The following is a 17,326-nucleotide window of genomic DNA, read 5'->3' on the forward strand; positions in this document are numbered from 1 at the left end:
GAAAGAGTCTGGATGTTACAGGACTTTCTGATGTGTAGCTTTCTGCCACCAGTTAGACTGCTGACAAAAAACATCATCATGTTTAGAAACAAAAAGATCTATTAGGAGAAATCAAACATTGTGACTGTATGCAGTGAACTCTAGGGGCAGAGATTTAGAGACATCCTGTGGTTACATGGGCCTAAAATGATTTCAGTTTGATAGAGAGAGACAAGGTAGCAGTGAAAGTGTTTGAGTGTGTATTTGTTTTCCCATGCAGCATTAGTAATGTGACGGAGTGCTTACTGCTGTAGCAGAAAAGTGCAGAATGAGCGTCAGGCTGCTGAACTGTGCCGTCCAGGGATCACGCTGTACAGTCGGACCACAATGCACTGCAGCTGCAATCAATTTAGGAGGAAGAGTATGTGTGTGGTTGAGCGTGTGTTTATGGTGTCACAAGTTTAATCCCAGAGGAAGCCGAGACAAGACTTCCATTAGAGACACGACTCCTGCACTGTATGAACCCCAGTGATGTTCGGTGACTAAAAGCAGTTTTAGTCCAACAGTTTTAGACTGCAGCACTGGGATTTCATATGGACACTGTGAAAAACACCAGAGAGAAGCTTAACAGTTACATTTAAGGTCACAATGAAGAACGATTGTGGAAACAAAGCAAAAGCACAGCTGTGAAAATTTAGTTTTTCAGTGACTCTAGATCATATCTACAGTTTATGACCTTCAAACTCAAATTAGGTCATCTATGAGTTAGAGGGGACATTTGTGAAAAGTTTGAAGGAAATCCCTAAAAGCATTCTTGAGATATCACATTTACAAAGAAAGGGAATAAACATCAGATCAGTTACCTTGAAGTCTGACTTAAAAGTTCTCATCAGTTCATCTTTGAGGCGTCCTGTTCACTCCTGATCATGATACTCCATTAAACACAGAAAAAGTCCTCACAATCTGAATCCAGTCAAATATTTAGTCCAAAAACATGATTACATCCATAAAGATCCATGGATCAGATTTGTATAATTTCAAATTTGATGTTGTTGTACTCAATAGACCACCGTATTTGCTGTAATAACATCTTTTTTTTTTTTTTTCCAGGCATAAAACCTGGAGTCTCCACTTTGAAACTGCCTGGTCTTGAGTATGACTATGGCAGCTGACAAGGCAAGTAGACAAGTCAGACTTTAGGGGTCCCTGTTTGGCCCATGCTACCGCTGTCTCCGCCCCTGAAATACTATTGGTAGTACTATTTCCTGCTGTAATCCATCAGGGAGTTATAAATCAAGCTATTGTTATTTGGGTTGCCAAAATGTTTTGCATTTACAACGTTGCTTCAATTTAGTCACAAAAACACATCATTACATTATTCCAGTCAAAATGTTTGTTTACAGACTTAGCATACCTTGTGCTACCATAAAGTACAACACAGACTAGTACAAGCTTCATGTTCAAATGTGGGCCATATTTCATTTAATCTCTAGAATTTGCTGCAGGCCAATCAAAACTGTGCCATAGGCCAAGTTTGGCCGCAGGCCTACTGTTTCACTCCATCAGATGTGGGCTTCCATATTTCTATAAAGAACAGAGCACTTTCAATCATGGTTTGGGTCAAAAACTGTTATTGGGTTGTTTCCATGTAAAAATGCCTTTTATTTTACAGACAAAACCATGGTCATATTCTCTGTAATTAACTCACAACAAGGACTTTCCAGCACACTTCAATGTCGGCTATTTTTCAAAGATATTTATGAAAATAAAGGATGCCAACCATTTTAAAAGAGATCAACTCATATTTCACTTTATTATAAAACATGGAGTCAATATTTGCATGTTGCTTTAATAAGCTGCTGTAAAGTTACAACATAATGCAGTCAGCGTCAGATACGGCACAGCAGTGTGACTACAGGAGCAAACAGACAAGCTTCAGGAGGGATTCAACTTACAAACAGAAATACTTCTATAATAAACCTTTTTGTTCACCTTCTACAAAAACAAAAAAAGTATCATTTCTAATATAACGTTCATTTAAAGTCCTGCAGAAGAGATGAACCAGATCTGATGTGAAGCAGCAGCAACAATCTACAAATTTAAGCTTCTTTAGTGGCGTGTTTCCACCAAGTAGTCCAGTTTGGTTCAGTCAAGCCCATAAACCCGCATCCTCCCTGCATTTCAACAGCTAATGTCTGTCCAGTTTGGTCAGGCTGATGGGTATTTTGGCTCTTTTTAGAGATCATTTGGCTCAGCTCTAACCTGACATCCATCTGAGAAAGCTTCAATAGGAAACGTTTGAGAAAAGGCAGAGGCTTTGAAAAAGGCTCAGTGTGATTGGATGACCATTCTGCCTGTCACATCTCTACGGGCCAATCAGAGCAACAAAACACATGACATGGAAGCTATTGAGCTGTGCGTGCACAGCTATGGGAAATAACGCGAAACATGGCGACTGTAGACATGTCAGTACTTGACTTTTGTGGTTTTTGAAAAGAAAACAACTCACTGCTGTTGCCCCATCACTGAGACTTGCATCTTTAAAACTCCAGTTGTTTCAGTTGGACTATTACCCCACAAATTTGTTAAATAATTTATCGCTGTTTTAGTTTTAAGCATGTTTATGACAAAATGAGGGAGAAAAGCTGTTCAGCTCTGTGCAAAGCATGTTACATTTGTATGTAATGATTATTACTGTTGTTACATGTGAAATGAAGATCTTTTATACCAGAAGACCACAAACAGACCACAGTTATGGTCAGATATGTACACTTGGTACCCTTACAGAGTGGTGCCATAAAAGTAGAATGGAATGGATCCATTTTTTGGTCCTAACTTTTGGCACTGGAACATGCATACCATACCAAACCAGACTGGACCAGACTGCTTGGCAGAAACTCAGCTCAAGTTATCCAGACAGTAAGTGATCACATTTATGATCAATATCTGCAGACACATACGGCTAGCTTTTGGGAACATTACCTGCAGCTTTAAGCAAGGAAAAGTCCTTACAATCACATTGTTTTTGATTATCATGCAGCAGTTTTATCAGTGAAAGAAAACTAAACATCTATACATGAAACATTTCATTCACAGAGGTTGAAATAAAAGCCTACTACCCTGTATTCATAAGGAGATTGTAGATAGTTTCACATTTTTCTTCTCATATTGCCTTTTAGGACAAAACAAAGAGTCTCATTCCTTTAAAATTCACATCTTAATAAAGCTTAAAAGCTTTATTGAAACCCAAACTAAGTACAACATTTATCATCTTCTGACCAGCAGTTAATGTGTCCTGAAAATATGGACACACTCAGTAAAGTGCTAAACACAACACAGCATCTTGTCCATAGATTTCCTACAAACAACTGTAACGTTAGCTGACATTTCCCTGATTTAACTCGCTTCTTTACAGCAGAAAGGCATGGGCATTTACAGTGTTTTATATAACGTAAGATCGCATCTGCACATGCACACATTCACAGCACCCATTAAACATTTACAGCAGAGAAACAAATTCTCATCATCTATACATTTAAAAAAGAAAAGTCAAGTAATTGGTGCAACTCATATGAGAAGCCGCTCTGTTAGCTGATGAACATGCATGTGTATGACACAGGTAACTGCAAGTAATCACAGGACGTAATGTGAGGCACATACAGCATACCGCTCTGTGTTCGCCATTCATTTAACATGGTCGTGATGACTCATCTGGGTTGGGATGGCGTGTTGATCCAGGTGACATCAGGAGCTCATCAACAGCCGCCGGTGGCTCGGTTTGCCATCCAGCTGTCACTTCCTGGGAGGGACAGACAGAGAGCATGAGGTGTCATACGTGTTAAATTACAAGATTAGTGATTCACAGAAGACGTCATGTCAAACTTTCTCAGTGACCTTTCTGAAATAAAGCTGAAATATTTCTTGTACAGCTGAAGTTCCCAAGTTTTTGACACCATAAAGGAAGAACTTAATGTATAAGTGAAAGAGTCATATCTCATGATACCCAGAGAAAATTATGCAAAAAATAATTTCTCCTAGTTTTCATACAACTTGTTCTTCATTTTGAGATTTCTTACAATATCGATTTCTGTTGCAGCTGTTTTTGCAGAAAAAAAGCTCTGAGGTGCTTTTAATTTTGAGAACCTTGGCCACATTCACACCAGAACAACCCACCGAAAATGGATCTTTTTTGTGTGCTTTCAGAGAAACTCCACGTTCAGACAACTGCCTTGTACTAACAACCACCGTGCACACAGACATAAAAAGACTAATAGTTGTGTAGAATAGATGCCAAGCCAGCAGTTTTAGTGTGATTTAGTAATGAAACAACCAAATGTCTACGTTTTCCCTCCTGCAGAGCTTATGTACAAATGTTTGTGTATGTCTGTATGTTTTGTTGTGTAAACACAGCCTAAGGGCTTTCCTCAGAAGTAGGGTAAACATTTCTAAAGGAAAAGTTAGAACTGAGATTTCAGTCAGGCATAAATTTAGAACATCCAAAATGAAATAAATTCAAATCTTCTTTCACACAAACAAACAAACAGAAAATTAACAATAACAACATAAATCAATAAATAAAAGTTTGAGCAATGAGGAGGGCTGTCATTGGTGTAACATTGGTAGCAGATGCTTTTTCTACTGATAGTTTGATTCAGGAAAGGTGCTCAGAAAGAATAAAAGTGGTCCAGATATCTAACGCTGAGGAACACCCCTATGAGCTTGATTCTCTTTGCCATTGTTTCCAAAAGCCATCAGATTTTTTTTGTGATTAAATCTCACCAGTGTAATTTTACTTACATGTTTCTATGCGGCCCATATGAGTCGAGCATGAGCGTACTTGACTCCTCCAGGTTCCAGTTGCAGCGCTGCAGAAGATCCTCACACTCTGCTCTCGACCGTAGACCCAGACGAAACAACTGCTCCACCTACACAAGAAAGGCAGGAAGTGGAATTTCACTTTGGCATTTGTGTTATCAGGTGTTTGTTCTACCTCAACATATGAAGCTCAGCATTAGTTCATGCAGGACGCAGTAGTCATACAGCCAGCTGTGATCAGCGGACGTCCAGCTGATCACGGTTTGTTGTCTCCCAGCTCCCACAGCCAGTCACAGCTCTCTCTTTCAACACAACAGTGTATTTAAATATGACATATTTCTCAATAATCCCTGCTTGGGTTAATGCTGCTGCTGGCAAAGCTTCACCTCCTCCACCCCAGCCTCCTCCTTAAATAGCCTACGCTTGTTGCACCCTTATGTTGAGATTTATGCTACTATTCATAAATTGCTTTTTAACTAATTGTATTGTATTCAGTACGCCCTGTCATTCATGTATCCATCCATATGGGGGTTTCTAGCATGCCCTCCCTGGAAAATCAAAGCATGCTGCTTGACAAACCCAGGGAGCATCTTTAGAGCAGAGCCTTCTCTGCCAAGTAAAACTGTAAATCCATTTTGCAATAAAATGGTCAAATGAATGACAAGAGTGTTCCTAACTGAAGTATTTTTAACATCTTGGCTGTGACAACTGTCCCAAAATGTATACTTGCTTTTGCAGTAATATATTTAATTCCTTTTCAAACAATACACATCCAAAACCTGGATTTCTTGGTTAGGTAGGTTACTTCAAAAGCAAAGACTTGAAAGCTGGCACTTACGTTTTTAGTCTTAAAAGACAGAAACTGGGCAATAACAAAGCAACATGAAGGAAAATGTTTGTCTATTTAACACAAATTTGGTATTGATTCATCCATAAATAATTAAATAAATAATATTTACTATTTCAATGTAAAGTCACATGACCACCCTGGTCAGTTACTGAATTTAAGAACAATATCTTCTGCCTTTATGTTTGTTTAATTTCCTTTCACTCTCGATTTGAAGGCTCACTGTTTTTGGAAAACAATAAAAAGGCATCGGGAACCCACCCAGATTTTTATTTAAAGCAAGTGTTCAAATAAACCATCTCAACCAATTAGGGCTTTTCTATCTTAAAAAAAGGTTTAAATCACAGGAGAGTTGTAAGTTTACTCAACAGACAGGGCAACTCATTCAAAGCTAACAAAGTCAAATGAGGAATTAGGTCTGAAGGTTTGATGGTGTACCTTCAGATGATTGACAGCCTGAGGGACGCTCCAGCCGTGACTCTGCAGAGCTGCCTGACACTCTTCCAACGTGACTCCATGTACGGCTCCTTGGACCTGTCAAACCAGAAACTCACAGTGTCATTAAAATAAAACAATCCTGGAGGAGATTTACTGTCCCACAAACAATAACATGCTTTACTGGTGGCCTCTGATTCTCTGATTATGTAAGTATATTTGGAAAGAATAGACAGCTTCCTTCAGCCACTGCTGATGGCAGGACAAAGAGCAAACAAGACCGAGACTGATCTAAGCCAATAAATGGGCAGGAAACATGAATTTATGACACAACATGGCCTCTGTGCTTCTCTTAATCACAGAGAAAGGGTTTCTTATCTGCCCTGTTTGAACTGTTATAGGGCTGAGGCACCATTTCTGTTGATATCCAATGTGATGATATTTCCACACATTGTAACCAATGTCTATATAGATAACTTTAAAAACACTTTTCCAAGACAAAAAGTACTGATTCTACAACAAACTGTTGTCTTTTTCAAATATAGACATGCAGTAAAAGTCAAATGCAGCTTCATGAGATTTTATTGAGAACTACAAACAGCATTTTAAGAACTTGCTGACACACTGGGAGCAAAAAGAGCACTGACTCATGACCATCTTAAAGTTTGACAGGTCACTGAGGACTGAAGAAATAGTAGACTAGTCTGATGGCTCTTTGGATGATTACGTAATGGTTCTTACTGAGGTAATATGTGGAGAAAATCTCAATTCCAGCTATATTTTTGTCTTGGCTTTAAACACAACCAGTGATAACTTGGATTGGATGTTTTTCTTTATTTGCAGCCCATGATACTGTATGTTCACAGAAATGAAGTTACATACAAGCATCAAACATTAATAGGATAACAGTTTACTCCATTAAACACAACGTGGTATTGGCAGTAAAGTGCACATTTTAATCTACATTTTTAAATACTTTTATCAGGTTTATTTATTTGGTTGAATTCCTGTCCACTGAGAGCAAAGTGAACTGGAGTCATATTCCTTGTTGTATAAGCATACTTGCTTAATAAAGATGTTTCTAATTTTAATTCAAATTCTTATCTCAATTATGGGTCAATTCAATTTTCTCTTCAAAGCTACAATTTGAATATGGAAAAATACTTTGGTTATTGGTGTTTTTTTTTCTATAAACTGCATATTTTGGAATGGAATGTAGGGTATATATGAATGATGTTATATCCATCTATTGTCTATTTAACTTATCTCATTTGGGTTGCAAAGGGGGTGGAGTCAATCACAACTGTCATTTGTCAAGAGGTGGGGTACAGCCTGACTGGCTGTTCATCAATCACAGGGCTGACTAACAGAGACAACCATTCACGCCCACATTCATACCTACGGACAATTTAGAGTCACCAACTAACTTACTGAGAACATGGCAGGTCTGTTGGAGGAAGCCCAAGCACTTCCTGCAGACTACCCAGAGAGGGCCATTCTGATAATAAAAGTTTAATTTGTCAATAATGATCTCTGTATTAAGTTGTCTAATTTCAGGCTGTTAATGAGATTTGCATGTGAAGATTTGCTGTGGTTTGTTCACGAAGCTCTTTGGATAGAAATAAAAAAAACAAGAAACTCTCCTTATAAAGAATTAAAACTTTAACTTAGTTTGAGAAGTGTAAAGGCATTTAATATTTAAAAAGAGAATGCCTCTGGGTTTTTGAAGCTTATTGAAGTCATAATTTGATTATATTAAAATAAAAGTCAGCCAATTTTGAATACTTGTTCACATATGATCATGCTCTCTACAGAGACCACCTTCTGTGAAGAAACTAACAAAATTATAGTTTTAATTTGGCCAGTCAAACGTCAATGCATCATCATTGGTGAAAGATTCTCAAGAAACCCACAAATGCTCATCCATTTCTTCAAATTCCCAAATATATAACCAAATGCTCATTTACATAAACCACTGAAGGACTTAATGATCACCTTTGTGTTAATCCTGAACTAAGACAATCATCCAGACAGAGGAAAAAGTGGTAAAACTTCAACTCTGTGCCAATATGAAATGCAGACAATGAAGAAGTCTTTGTGAAACAGGAATTTGGGCTCTACTGAAGAGGGTAATCGGTGAGTTTTTACCGTTATTTAAAGTTTTTGTCTTTGATCTCTATAAATTTGACTTTGACATTTTGAGGACATTTGAGGCTTGTTGTTTGGGCCCTCTTGATTGTCATTTTAAAAAAGGAAAACAACAGGCTGGTATTTTAGAGATATTCTGGACTGTATGTTTCCCTTTCCCTTACCTGTGTGATGCTCTGCTCCTGTTGCATGCTGGGAGCTGCAGTACGCCCATTATTGTTGTTGTAGGAGGAGTTTGGTTTTGCTCCTCCGGGCTGTTGTATCATGGGTTTGACTGCAGCCATATTTGCAGCTCCATATCTGATAAAAAACAGCACATACAGAATAAAATCAGTGTGAATGATTATTCAGATAAACAAACGTGTAGCCAAGCTGCTACATGACGACAGACCTCAAAAATAACACGCCAAAAATATCTGGAAGATTTGACGTCACTTTTTAAAAACAAAAACAAAGCAATGAAACAAGGTTAAACGTGTGTTAGGAGAGCGGATTTCTGCCTGAGAGGATAAACTTTACACAGCGGGCAAATCCAGGTCAGCGAGGCTGTCAATCAAAGAGCACTCTCACTTTGTATTGAGTGATTTCTCACTGGGTGTTCTGTGAGCTTTAAAAATCTGCCAATACATCAAGATATGTTTGTGTTTCTGGTCTTGTAGTAATGATTTGAATAAGTGGGGAAAACTGTTTTTATTGTTGCATGCAGGAAAATGTGAAGAAATACAGTGTCTCATTTTGCATTAGACTGACAGCAGTAGAAGTAACTGTGATTGGTCTGCCTACCAACAATTCAGAGATCCCCCTCTAAGAGCACAATACTTCCTGTTGACAAACTTTGAGCTGGGCCAAGTTTGTTCATTGAGCTCCTGTGAAGTTTTTTGACTTCTGTGCTTGGAATGTCTACAAGAGTAACGTAAGATATCTATAATCATAATCCAGGAGAATTTTTCATACCTTCTTCAGGTTGCACTTAGTGGGCAACCACAGTGGCAATACCATCCACTTATAATCACTAAAAATAAAAGAGAAAAAGTGCAGAAATGGTCATAGAATGTGTAAGCAACACCTGATGGCAGGAGACTTTTTCACAGATTTATTGATACAAGAGACAGAGGGTTAAACTGACTGAGACCTATCCACACAGACTCAGAGCTGTGACTGCAGCCACAGGTGCATCAACTAAATATTGATTTGAAAAGGTGAATATTTATGCTGTCACAAGTTTTACCCTACGTATTTCATTAAGTTGACATTCCTGAATAGAAATCTGTTTTCACTTTGACATTACAGAGTTTTTTGTAATGTTTTTGTCATAAAACCCAAATTATATTGACCTTGATTGTTTTATAAAATCAGTTAAAGGGCGAAGCATCCAATGGAGTGAATACTTTTAATATCTCAGTATGTTTACAGAGAAAATGAGTGTAGGTGTGTTGAGATCTCGTGCCATGAGATCTCACGAGATCAAAACGCCATGAGATTTCTCGTCGCCAAAAAATCAATCTTGCAAGATCAATATTGCACAGACACTTGGAGCAGCAGCTCTCCTTACAGAAAACAATACCAAACTGGAAATTATAAAAGATCACAAACATGCCCTGAACACTTTAAAACTGTTGGTGAGAGAGCAAATGAAGAAACAGAACTGATTCGTGATCCATTAAGATGATCGCTCCAACCACCCCCTCCTCCAATGCATAATAAGTTCATCATAATGGTGTGAAATGATGAAATGCTGCTGGTGAAAGCCTGTGCCGTCTCCATAAAGAGAAAACAGTTTATGTAATTCATGTATGCGTGCAGACTCGCTCGTAGTGCCGCTATTTGTAACTTTGAGTCGCTGCTTCATCATGTCTCCTTCTCGTCTCACTGTCTGTCAGTCACACATCCATCAGCTGATGGCTGCGCGTGTCAGTCAGCAGCTTAACACGAGCAGCGCGACTGACCATTTAGTTACGCTAATTTTAGCGATGAGTGCATAGTCTAGTAAAATAAAGATTTTGTAGACTGTTAAAATGAAAGGTTTGATTTGAAGAGCATTGAAATGTACAGTTTAAGTCAAAGTTAGACAAAACATACTCTTTGAAAGCATTGATAGCCTATTCAGTACTTAGTTCAAACATTTTTGACTAGACCTGAATGTGTTGCAATTATGACTTTCAGTTGTATAAAGGACATATTATCCACCCATGTATTTTTTTCCAAAATTAAAAAACTGTGTAAAATCTCATCTCGTCTCGTGTCTCGTGGGCCCAAATCTTGTCTCGTCTCATCTCGTGGGATAAGTGTCTCATCACACCCCTATAAATGAGGTAAACCTGTCTGATATCAGTGACTCACCTTTCTAGATAAGCTGGTCGATCAGGTAGGGGGGCAGGAGCAGAGCTCTGAGAACTTTCAATCAGTGAAGACAGACTCCGCCCCTCACGGTAGGAGAGAGGCTCTAGTAAAGAGCTGGACCCGTAGGTGGAACCCCGAGCGGTGAGCTGTGAGGAATGTGGTGTCACTTGAGGCAGGGACGAGACCGATGAGTTAGAGGACAGGAGGGGCCCCAGAAGTCCGGATGCCCGGCGAGGGGAGACTGAAAGAGGGGGAGGAGGCAGGGCCACGGGTGAGGAGGACAATGGGGGTACGAGTGGGAGGGGAGAGGAGGAGCGTGAGCCTGGCTGAGAGAAGGCGTGGTCTCTTGGTGGGATCTGAGGGGGCGTGTCTTCAGGGTCGCCCAGGGAGATGGAGCTGGAGCGGGACTGTGGTTGGGTGGAGCGCGCAGAGAGGTTGTGTTTGGAGGGGCGCATTGGAGGGACAGGGCTGCGAGGGGGGAGCACGGGTCGGTCTTCGAAGCAGGAGGTGAAGGAAGATGTAGAGTTAGAGGATGGGGACGAAGGAGGTAGGTAGATCTGTCTGTGGGGGCCAAAAGGAGCCAGGGGCAGAGGAAGGGGGGAGGATGGGAGGGAACGGCCTGTTGACATGGGAACCTGAAGCTTCACCATCACCTTCACAGAAATTAAACAAGCAGAAATATCAGCTTTTAGGTCTGTTCAATCAAAACGATACCTTTACATCTGTAGTCCAATATCTGTACAAACTTTCACCACCTCTCTCTGAAGTTCCTGGAAAAGATCGGCTGACTGCGACTCACTCCTTCCAGCCATACCGCCGCTGCCTGAGGCTGATGTCTCCTCAGTCAAACCCTTGTTAATGGTCCGCACCTCCTGGTCCTCTGATTGGTCTTCAAGGTCAGTGGTAACCTCATCATAAGCTGGCTGAGGAAGGGGCCAGTCCAGGATGGAGGGAGTGTCCTGAGATTGGAAAGGATGACAAACGGGTTAGTCCTAAAGTGAGCTAAACTTCAAAATAAAAAAATCCAAATTCCTAATAGTTTATTTTTTTCTCTTTTATGCTCACAATAACAAAAAGAAGGTGGAAGGATTATACATCAATGTCAGTATAAGTATTCGTATTAACCACCTTAACCTTGAAATACTCATCTGTTTGTCACAGGGCCATTCTTGAAGGGACCACGCCTTAAAGAGATTTTGACTTGATAACAAGTTTCATTCATTTTTTGCATCAGTTATTTCATATCTATTAATTTAACTGGTGCACTTTTATTGTGCAAACAAGCATCACATCTAATACACATTTCTGAAACTTTGATAGCTATCATTGTAACGCTTAATGTATTTATCACCCAACCATCTGCCTTTAACTAACAATAATACTAGGGCTGTCAGAGTAACATGTTAAAAGTGATGTGATTCATTTTTATTTAAGAGACAAACTTGCTAAGAGCCTAGTGGATCTGTCAGAAGTAATCTGCGCCTTGTGATATCAAACTCTCAACTTTTCACTAGTCTTGTTAGCTAATTTACTTTCTGTCCATATTAGATTCATTTTTCTATGGTTAGGCTAATTTTGCAGCTTTCCATCTACCAAAAGTTCCTTGTTTTAAATGAGAGCAGGTTTATATCTGAACAGGGAGTAAAATTTTATTATTGCCTAAGACAGATAAATTAAGATAGAAAAATTACAAAGTAAAAGCATAGCAAAGAGAGAGAGAGAGAGAAAATGCCTTTGTTTGTTAACCTAACCAGGTAACTTATACTGAGAGAGTAAATAAAGTGGAACTCCTTACAAAGTGTATGCACTGTCTCATCAATAACATATGATTGGACCCTTGTGAGTCATTTTGTACATGCCCTTCTGCATATTTCTAAATGTATAAAAGTGTTTAATGCTGTATTTAACAGAATATTACATTTGAAGTTGGATTTTATCTAGGTTTTTGTTTCAGACCACACTGGTGTAGAAGTGGAATACTCATTAAAACGATAAATCTTACAAGTCATTATCCTAACATACATCCCTCGCATTTATTGGATTCACAAATCAAGACACTTGTAATAGTTGCTTCACACTTACAGTGCAGACCTAAAAATTAGTGTTTTAAAATGCTAAATAATTAACATGTGATTGAGTGAGATTAACAATCAATATTCAGCAATTAATTGTGATTTTAAAATGTATTATTTGATAGCTCTAATTAATACCTGAATTTAATATCCTGGGACCTTCATTCTATAGCTTTTATTTACTGTCCTTCTTAAGTTAACTGATGCATAGAAAAATGTTTCATTTAACCGGCCGTAACTTTTCTGCAGAATTTTACCAGTAATGATGTTGTATTATTCACTTGATATTTTTGCTATTTATGGACTGTAATTTTAAAGTTTCTTTTTAATGTGAGCAGCTTTTATTTTTATTTTTTGCAGTCTTAACCATTCACACTTTTGCCCCTTTGGACGGGCCTATCTTTACCTTCAGAGTGTCCTCATCAGGCTGTCGTGTCTCAGTGAGCGGCGAGGGCGTGGTAGAGCTGAAGCTGTCGTCAGTGAAATCAATGAGCGATACCTCACTCTTCGCTGTCCGGACACTGGCACCCTCCCACGGCCTTAACTTCAGACCCAGAGACACTCCCAGCCTCTTCAGCCCTGATGAAGCACTGGCATCTTCATCATCGTCATAGTCATCCATCACAGAGTCGTAGAACGGCTCTAGAAACAGCAGAGACAGGAAAAAGCAGAAGTTATTTAAGGGAAGATCAGTGCAGAATAAAAAAACAAAGAAAAAGACCCAGAGAACTTACTCTTCAGAAGAACAGCAGGTTGAGGTGGACGAGGAGGAGGTTGCTCTGATGAGGACAAAGCAAGAGTTTTCAGACTGATAACTTTCTTCATCTTCATATTCACTTAGGGACTCCAAATAACTCAAACAGCAAAATAACCTCTTTTACTGTAATTAAACAAGATGAAAGAGTTTTATCTCTTTGACAAACTCACTCTTAGCACGGTTGGGGAGTTTGGTTGGCCTTGCCTCTCCTGAATCAAATCCAAGGACATCAGGAGGATCCATAGGGTTCCCCAAATACAGACTACAAGGAAGAAATAATATCATGTAAAAAGAAAAGCTGTGGCAAAAGAACATGGCTGTGAAGGAAATAATTTGAAGTAGGCAATACAATTCTTCAAGTACTTGGTTCACAAGAGTTGTACAGACTTTGTTACTGTAATTTCTGCATATGAAGATATTTTCAAACCTATATTTAATTCTATCTGTGATTATAAGACTGTTTTTATTTTAATATTTAGTCTTCTGTTTAAGGAAACCCCTGTAAGATGTCATCAGGGCATGTTCTGCCTAACACGTACATTTGTTGATAAATGACAATGACCCAATGCTGCCCTCGACTGGACAACGGTGGAAGTTGGTCCTATGTAAAAGAGTCGAGACAACAATCTACTAATGCTCAAAAAAGCTTAAATCTTGCACTCGTAGTGTTACAGTTAAAACCGTCATATTATAAAGAGAGGATGCAATTTAGAGTGGCACATTTCATGAACAAGCCTCTTAAACAAGGTCAGGTTGTCTGTATGGGTTGTTTTCAGGATTTTCCTCAAACTTTGTACAAATGCCCACTGTGATCCAAGAATGAAAAGTTCAGTGTTTTTGGACCTCATGTTCATCCACTGCTTGAAAGATTTCCATGAATCCTACCACCTTGACATCACCCAGCCCTTCTTGTTGATCCACAACTCTTTCACTGTTCAGGAATTGTGTATGTGTACGTAACATACCATGATTCTAAAACCTAATTACTGATTGATTTTACCACGTGCGTCACATGCATTCATCAAACCTTAATAACCTGTTAAATTTCCACATTCTGTGTGCTTTGAAATACAAGAAATAACTAAAAACAATCATGATCAAGAGAAGTCAAAATTGTGATTGAAATCGTAACTACTACAATTTACATTTATGTCTTAGTGTTTAATTTTTCACTTGTAAAACCAGTACTTATCTGTGGCTTTATTTTCAATGACACCATAAAGGCCGATCATATTTCAGCCTTTAGATTAAACATTAAAATAAACCCTGGCTTCTCCTGCTTTATTTTACATTGTAGAATTAAAAGCAGATGTTATGGACCTGTCTATTCGATCGGCATGACCCCAGCTTCTGTGAGGGTCTGTGTCCCCATGTCCAGTGTGGATGAAGGAATGTTTTAGTGGTCTACTGATGTCCTGGGCCGACAAACCGGCGACAGAGGTAACCACATGACGAGGGAACTGACCAACACGCAGAGTCCGCCTGTTTTGACCTCGCCACCAGTAATGCTCGGCCCTGAAAACACAGAATTTCCTGAGTTCAACAAACTTTAAGTCACATGAAAACACTTGATGAAATATATAAATTACTGTTAAAATTGAGTTTCATCATATTAAACACACAAAGAAGACAATGTGGAAGTTTGCCCTCTTACCCAAAGTCACATTGTCTCTATAATAGTCCACTAACAGGGCAGTAATTACAGTATTTTCTTTAAGTATGCATGGATTCTAACATCAATAAGTGGGGCATTTGTCATCTTGTAGGGATGACCTTCATTCTGCACTGACCCACATAAATGTTGCTTTCAAACCACTAACTTTGTTAAAATCCAGCCAGTTAATACTAATTTAATGATTCATGGGGCTGAATCTTTGACTACACCCATCCCCTTTCTCCTCTCTAGCACACTGACCTTCCCTCTATGATGGTGATGACATCGTTCATTTTGATCTCCAGTTTGTCTTCCTCTTCGAAGTCCTGCAGCGCTCTCATATCCGTAGGCATGGTCTGCACAACAAATACAGAGGGAGCAAGTGGGTTTTTACTATCAGCACATCGGCATTCATTGCTATTTTGCATCCTTTATTGGTCTGAAGAATGACATTTGTTTAGAGTTATGAGAACACAATTAATTCAAGTAGACGACCTCATTTGTTTCGATTGTCTCATTTCATCTACATTTGTCAAATATGGTCGTTGACTTCTGTCTTCTGCAATTAAAATGGACAATTTCTATGCTGTTTACAAAATGGGATCTGATAACTGCTTCATTAACTTTGTATCTATGTCTAGTCTTGCATCTCAGCACATAAACTATTTTTCTCAGTCAATTATAACAAACTATGCATTACTCTTGGTGCGAAGACTCTACAGTTTATAAAAGTAGTCTGTCTTTCATAGCTGAAACTGCAAATTTACCTCCCTCAGCATGCCTGAAACCTCACCAAACTTGGAACAATAGCTCAATAGCGCCCCCTTGATTTTTTTAAAGTGGCCCCAAGAGGTTACTTTTAGCTTTGTATGAAATTAGCTCAGTTTATGTGGCATAAGAATGTCTACAAAGCCTCTTGGAGCTGTGACGGCCTCCTGCCTCTAGGGCCTGCTGTTGTTTTGTGTGTGTTCCCTGCACTGGTCGTCTGTTGTCCGTCCCTGCAGGCTGGTGGGAGGCATTTTGCCACACCTGGGAGGATCGTCCAGGTGTATAAGGCCGGCAACTAATCTCTCGGCCCTGTCTGCTCGCGCTGCTTTGCGCAGCGATTCCTCCGTCCACTATGTTGTTGGGTTCGTACCCCACTCCAATGGGTAGTATGCCAATTTTAATAAGTTAGCAAAAATGATTTGTTTTGGGCCCATTTCCAAGTGTCCTTTTAGGATCTCCTCTCCTCAGGGGATTATCCAATACAGTTTAATTTGGCATACCTAAAGAAAAAACCTAAATGAGAAAAAAATCCTTCAGCTTGTATACAAAACTCAAAAGCTGTTGCTGTGGCGAGCCCTCAAATTTGTATGATTTGCCATGGAACAGGAAGTAGTTATGGTCTTAGTTGTACATGCTGCTAACTCTCCCAAACTTTATGGGGATGACTAGGATCATGATCTGAACACAACCATATGGCAGTATATAGCACCACCTTGTGGCTAAAACATGGCCCATGGCACGCAAACAAAAAAAGACAAGAAAATTTAAAATAACTCTGTTTATCAAAATAAGTAGTACTTGTAAGCAGGGGTGGAAAGTAACTAAATACATTTACTCAAGTTACTGTAATTGAGTGACTTTTTTTGTGTACTTGTACTATTTGAGAAGTTTTTAAAATAAGTACTTTTACTTTTACTTCAGTATATTTTGTGTGAAGTATTGTATTTACCTTTTAAAAGTATTGAAAAATTATTTTAAAAATAAACACCAAAAGCCACAACAAGGTCAAAGCTTTCTGACAACAATACAAAAATGTTTGAACATTAAGTCATTTGGTTTTTACATACATGATGGTGAGTACATGCACACAGCAAAAATGACTCCATATATCTTCCTAAAATAGCTGCTGCATTGTACTTTAGGTAAGGTTACACCTGATACTAAATAACCTTGTTGGAGGTCCATATTCTTGTTGCTATTGCACATTAAAGACAGGTCATATTTCACTGTGAAAGCCCCTTGGGTATCGAAAGTAGCTACTCAGCACTCAGTACTTTGAGTAAATTATTAAAGGACTTACTTTTGACTTTTACTTCAGTAGATTTACAGACCAGTACTTTTACTTCAACTCAAATTAGTTGTAAACAGATTAACTGTACTTCTACTTGAGTACAATAGTCTGGTACTTTTTCTACCTCTGCTTGTAACAGACAAGTAATAACACTACTAGTAATAATTTTTTGACCTGCCATTGTACCTGTCAGAAGAGACATTTTGACTTAATCACTCTA

The 17,326-nt window shown here is 38.9% G+C and overlaps 1 protein-coding gene across 6 annotated transcripts in view; it reads right to left on the reverse strand.

Annotated features, from left to right (window-relative positions):
* Positions 1-1,827: 1,827 nt before the first annotated feature.
* tnk2a (tyrosine kinase, non-receptor, 2a) overlaps positions 1,828-17,326 on the reverse strand; it is a 29,875-nt gene continuing 14,376 nt past the window's right edge. For all 6 annotated transcript variants that reach the window (XM_041814598.1, XM_041814594.1, XM_041814596.1 and 3 more), the window contains 11 exons: positions 15,309-15,403; positions 14,714-14,908; positions 13,564-13,655; positions 13,371-13,415; positions 13,043-13,278; positions 11,320-11,523; positions 10,565-11,217; positions 8,389-8,524; positions 6,080-6,175; positions 4,777-4,904; positions 1,828-3,778 (listed from right to left, as the gene is read on the reverse strand). In XM_041814598.1, coding sequence (XP_041670532.1) covers positions 3,772-3,778; positions 4,777-4,904; positions 6,080-6,175; positions 8,389-8,524; positions 10,565-11,217; positions 11,320-11,523; positions 13,043-13,278; positions 13,371-13,415; positions 13,564-13,655; positions 14,714-14,908; positions 15,309-15,403 — 1,887 coding nt within the window. In that variant the 3' untranslated portion in view covers positions 1,828-3,771. The remainder of the gene's footprint in view (positions 3,779-4,776; positions 4,905-6,079; positions 6,176-8,388; positions 8,525-10,564; positions 11,218-11,319; positions 11,524-13,042; positions 13,279-13,370; positions 13,416-13,563; positions 13,656-14,713; positions 14,909-15,308; positions 15,404-17,326) is intronic.

The sequence above is a fragment of the Cheilinus undulatus genome, linkage group 19, assembly GCF_018320785.1.
Source record: "Cheilinus undulatus linkage group 19, ASM1832078v1, whole genome shotgun sequence".
Taxonomy (NCBI): domain Eukaryota; kingdom Metazoa; phylum Chordata; class Actinopteri; order Labriformes; family Labridae; genus Cheilinus; species Cheilinus undulatus.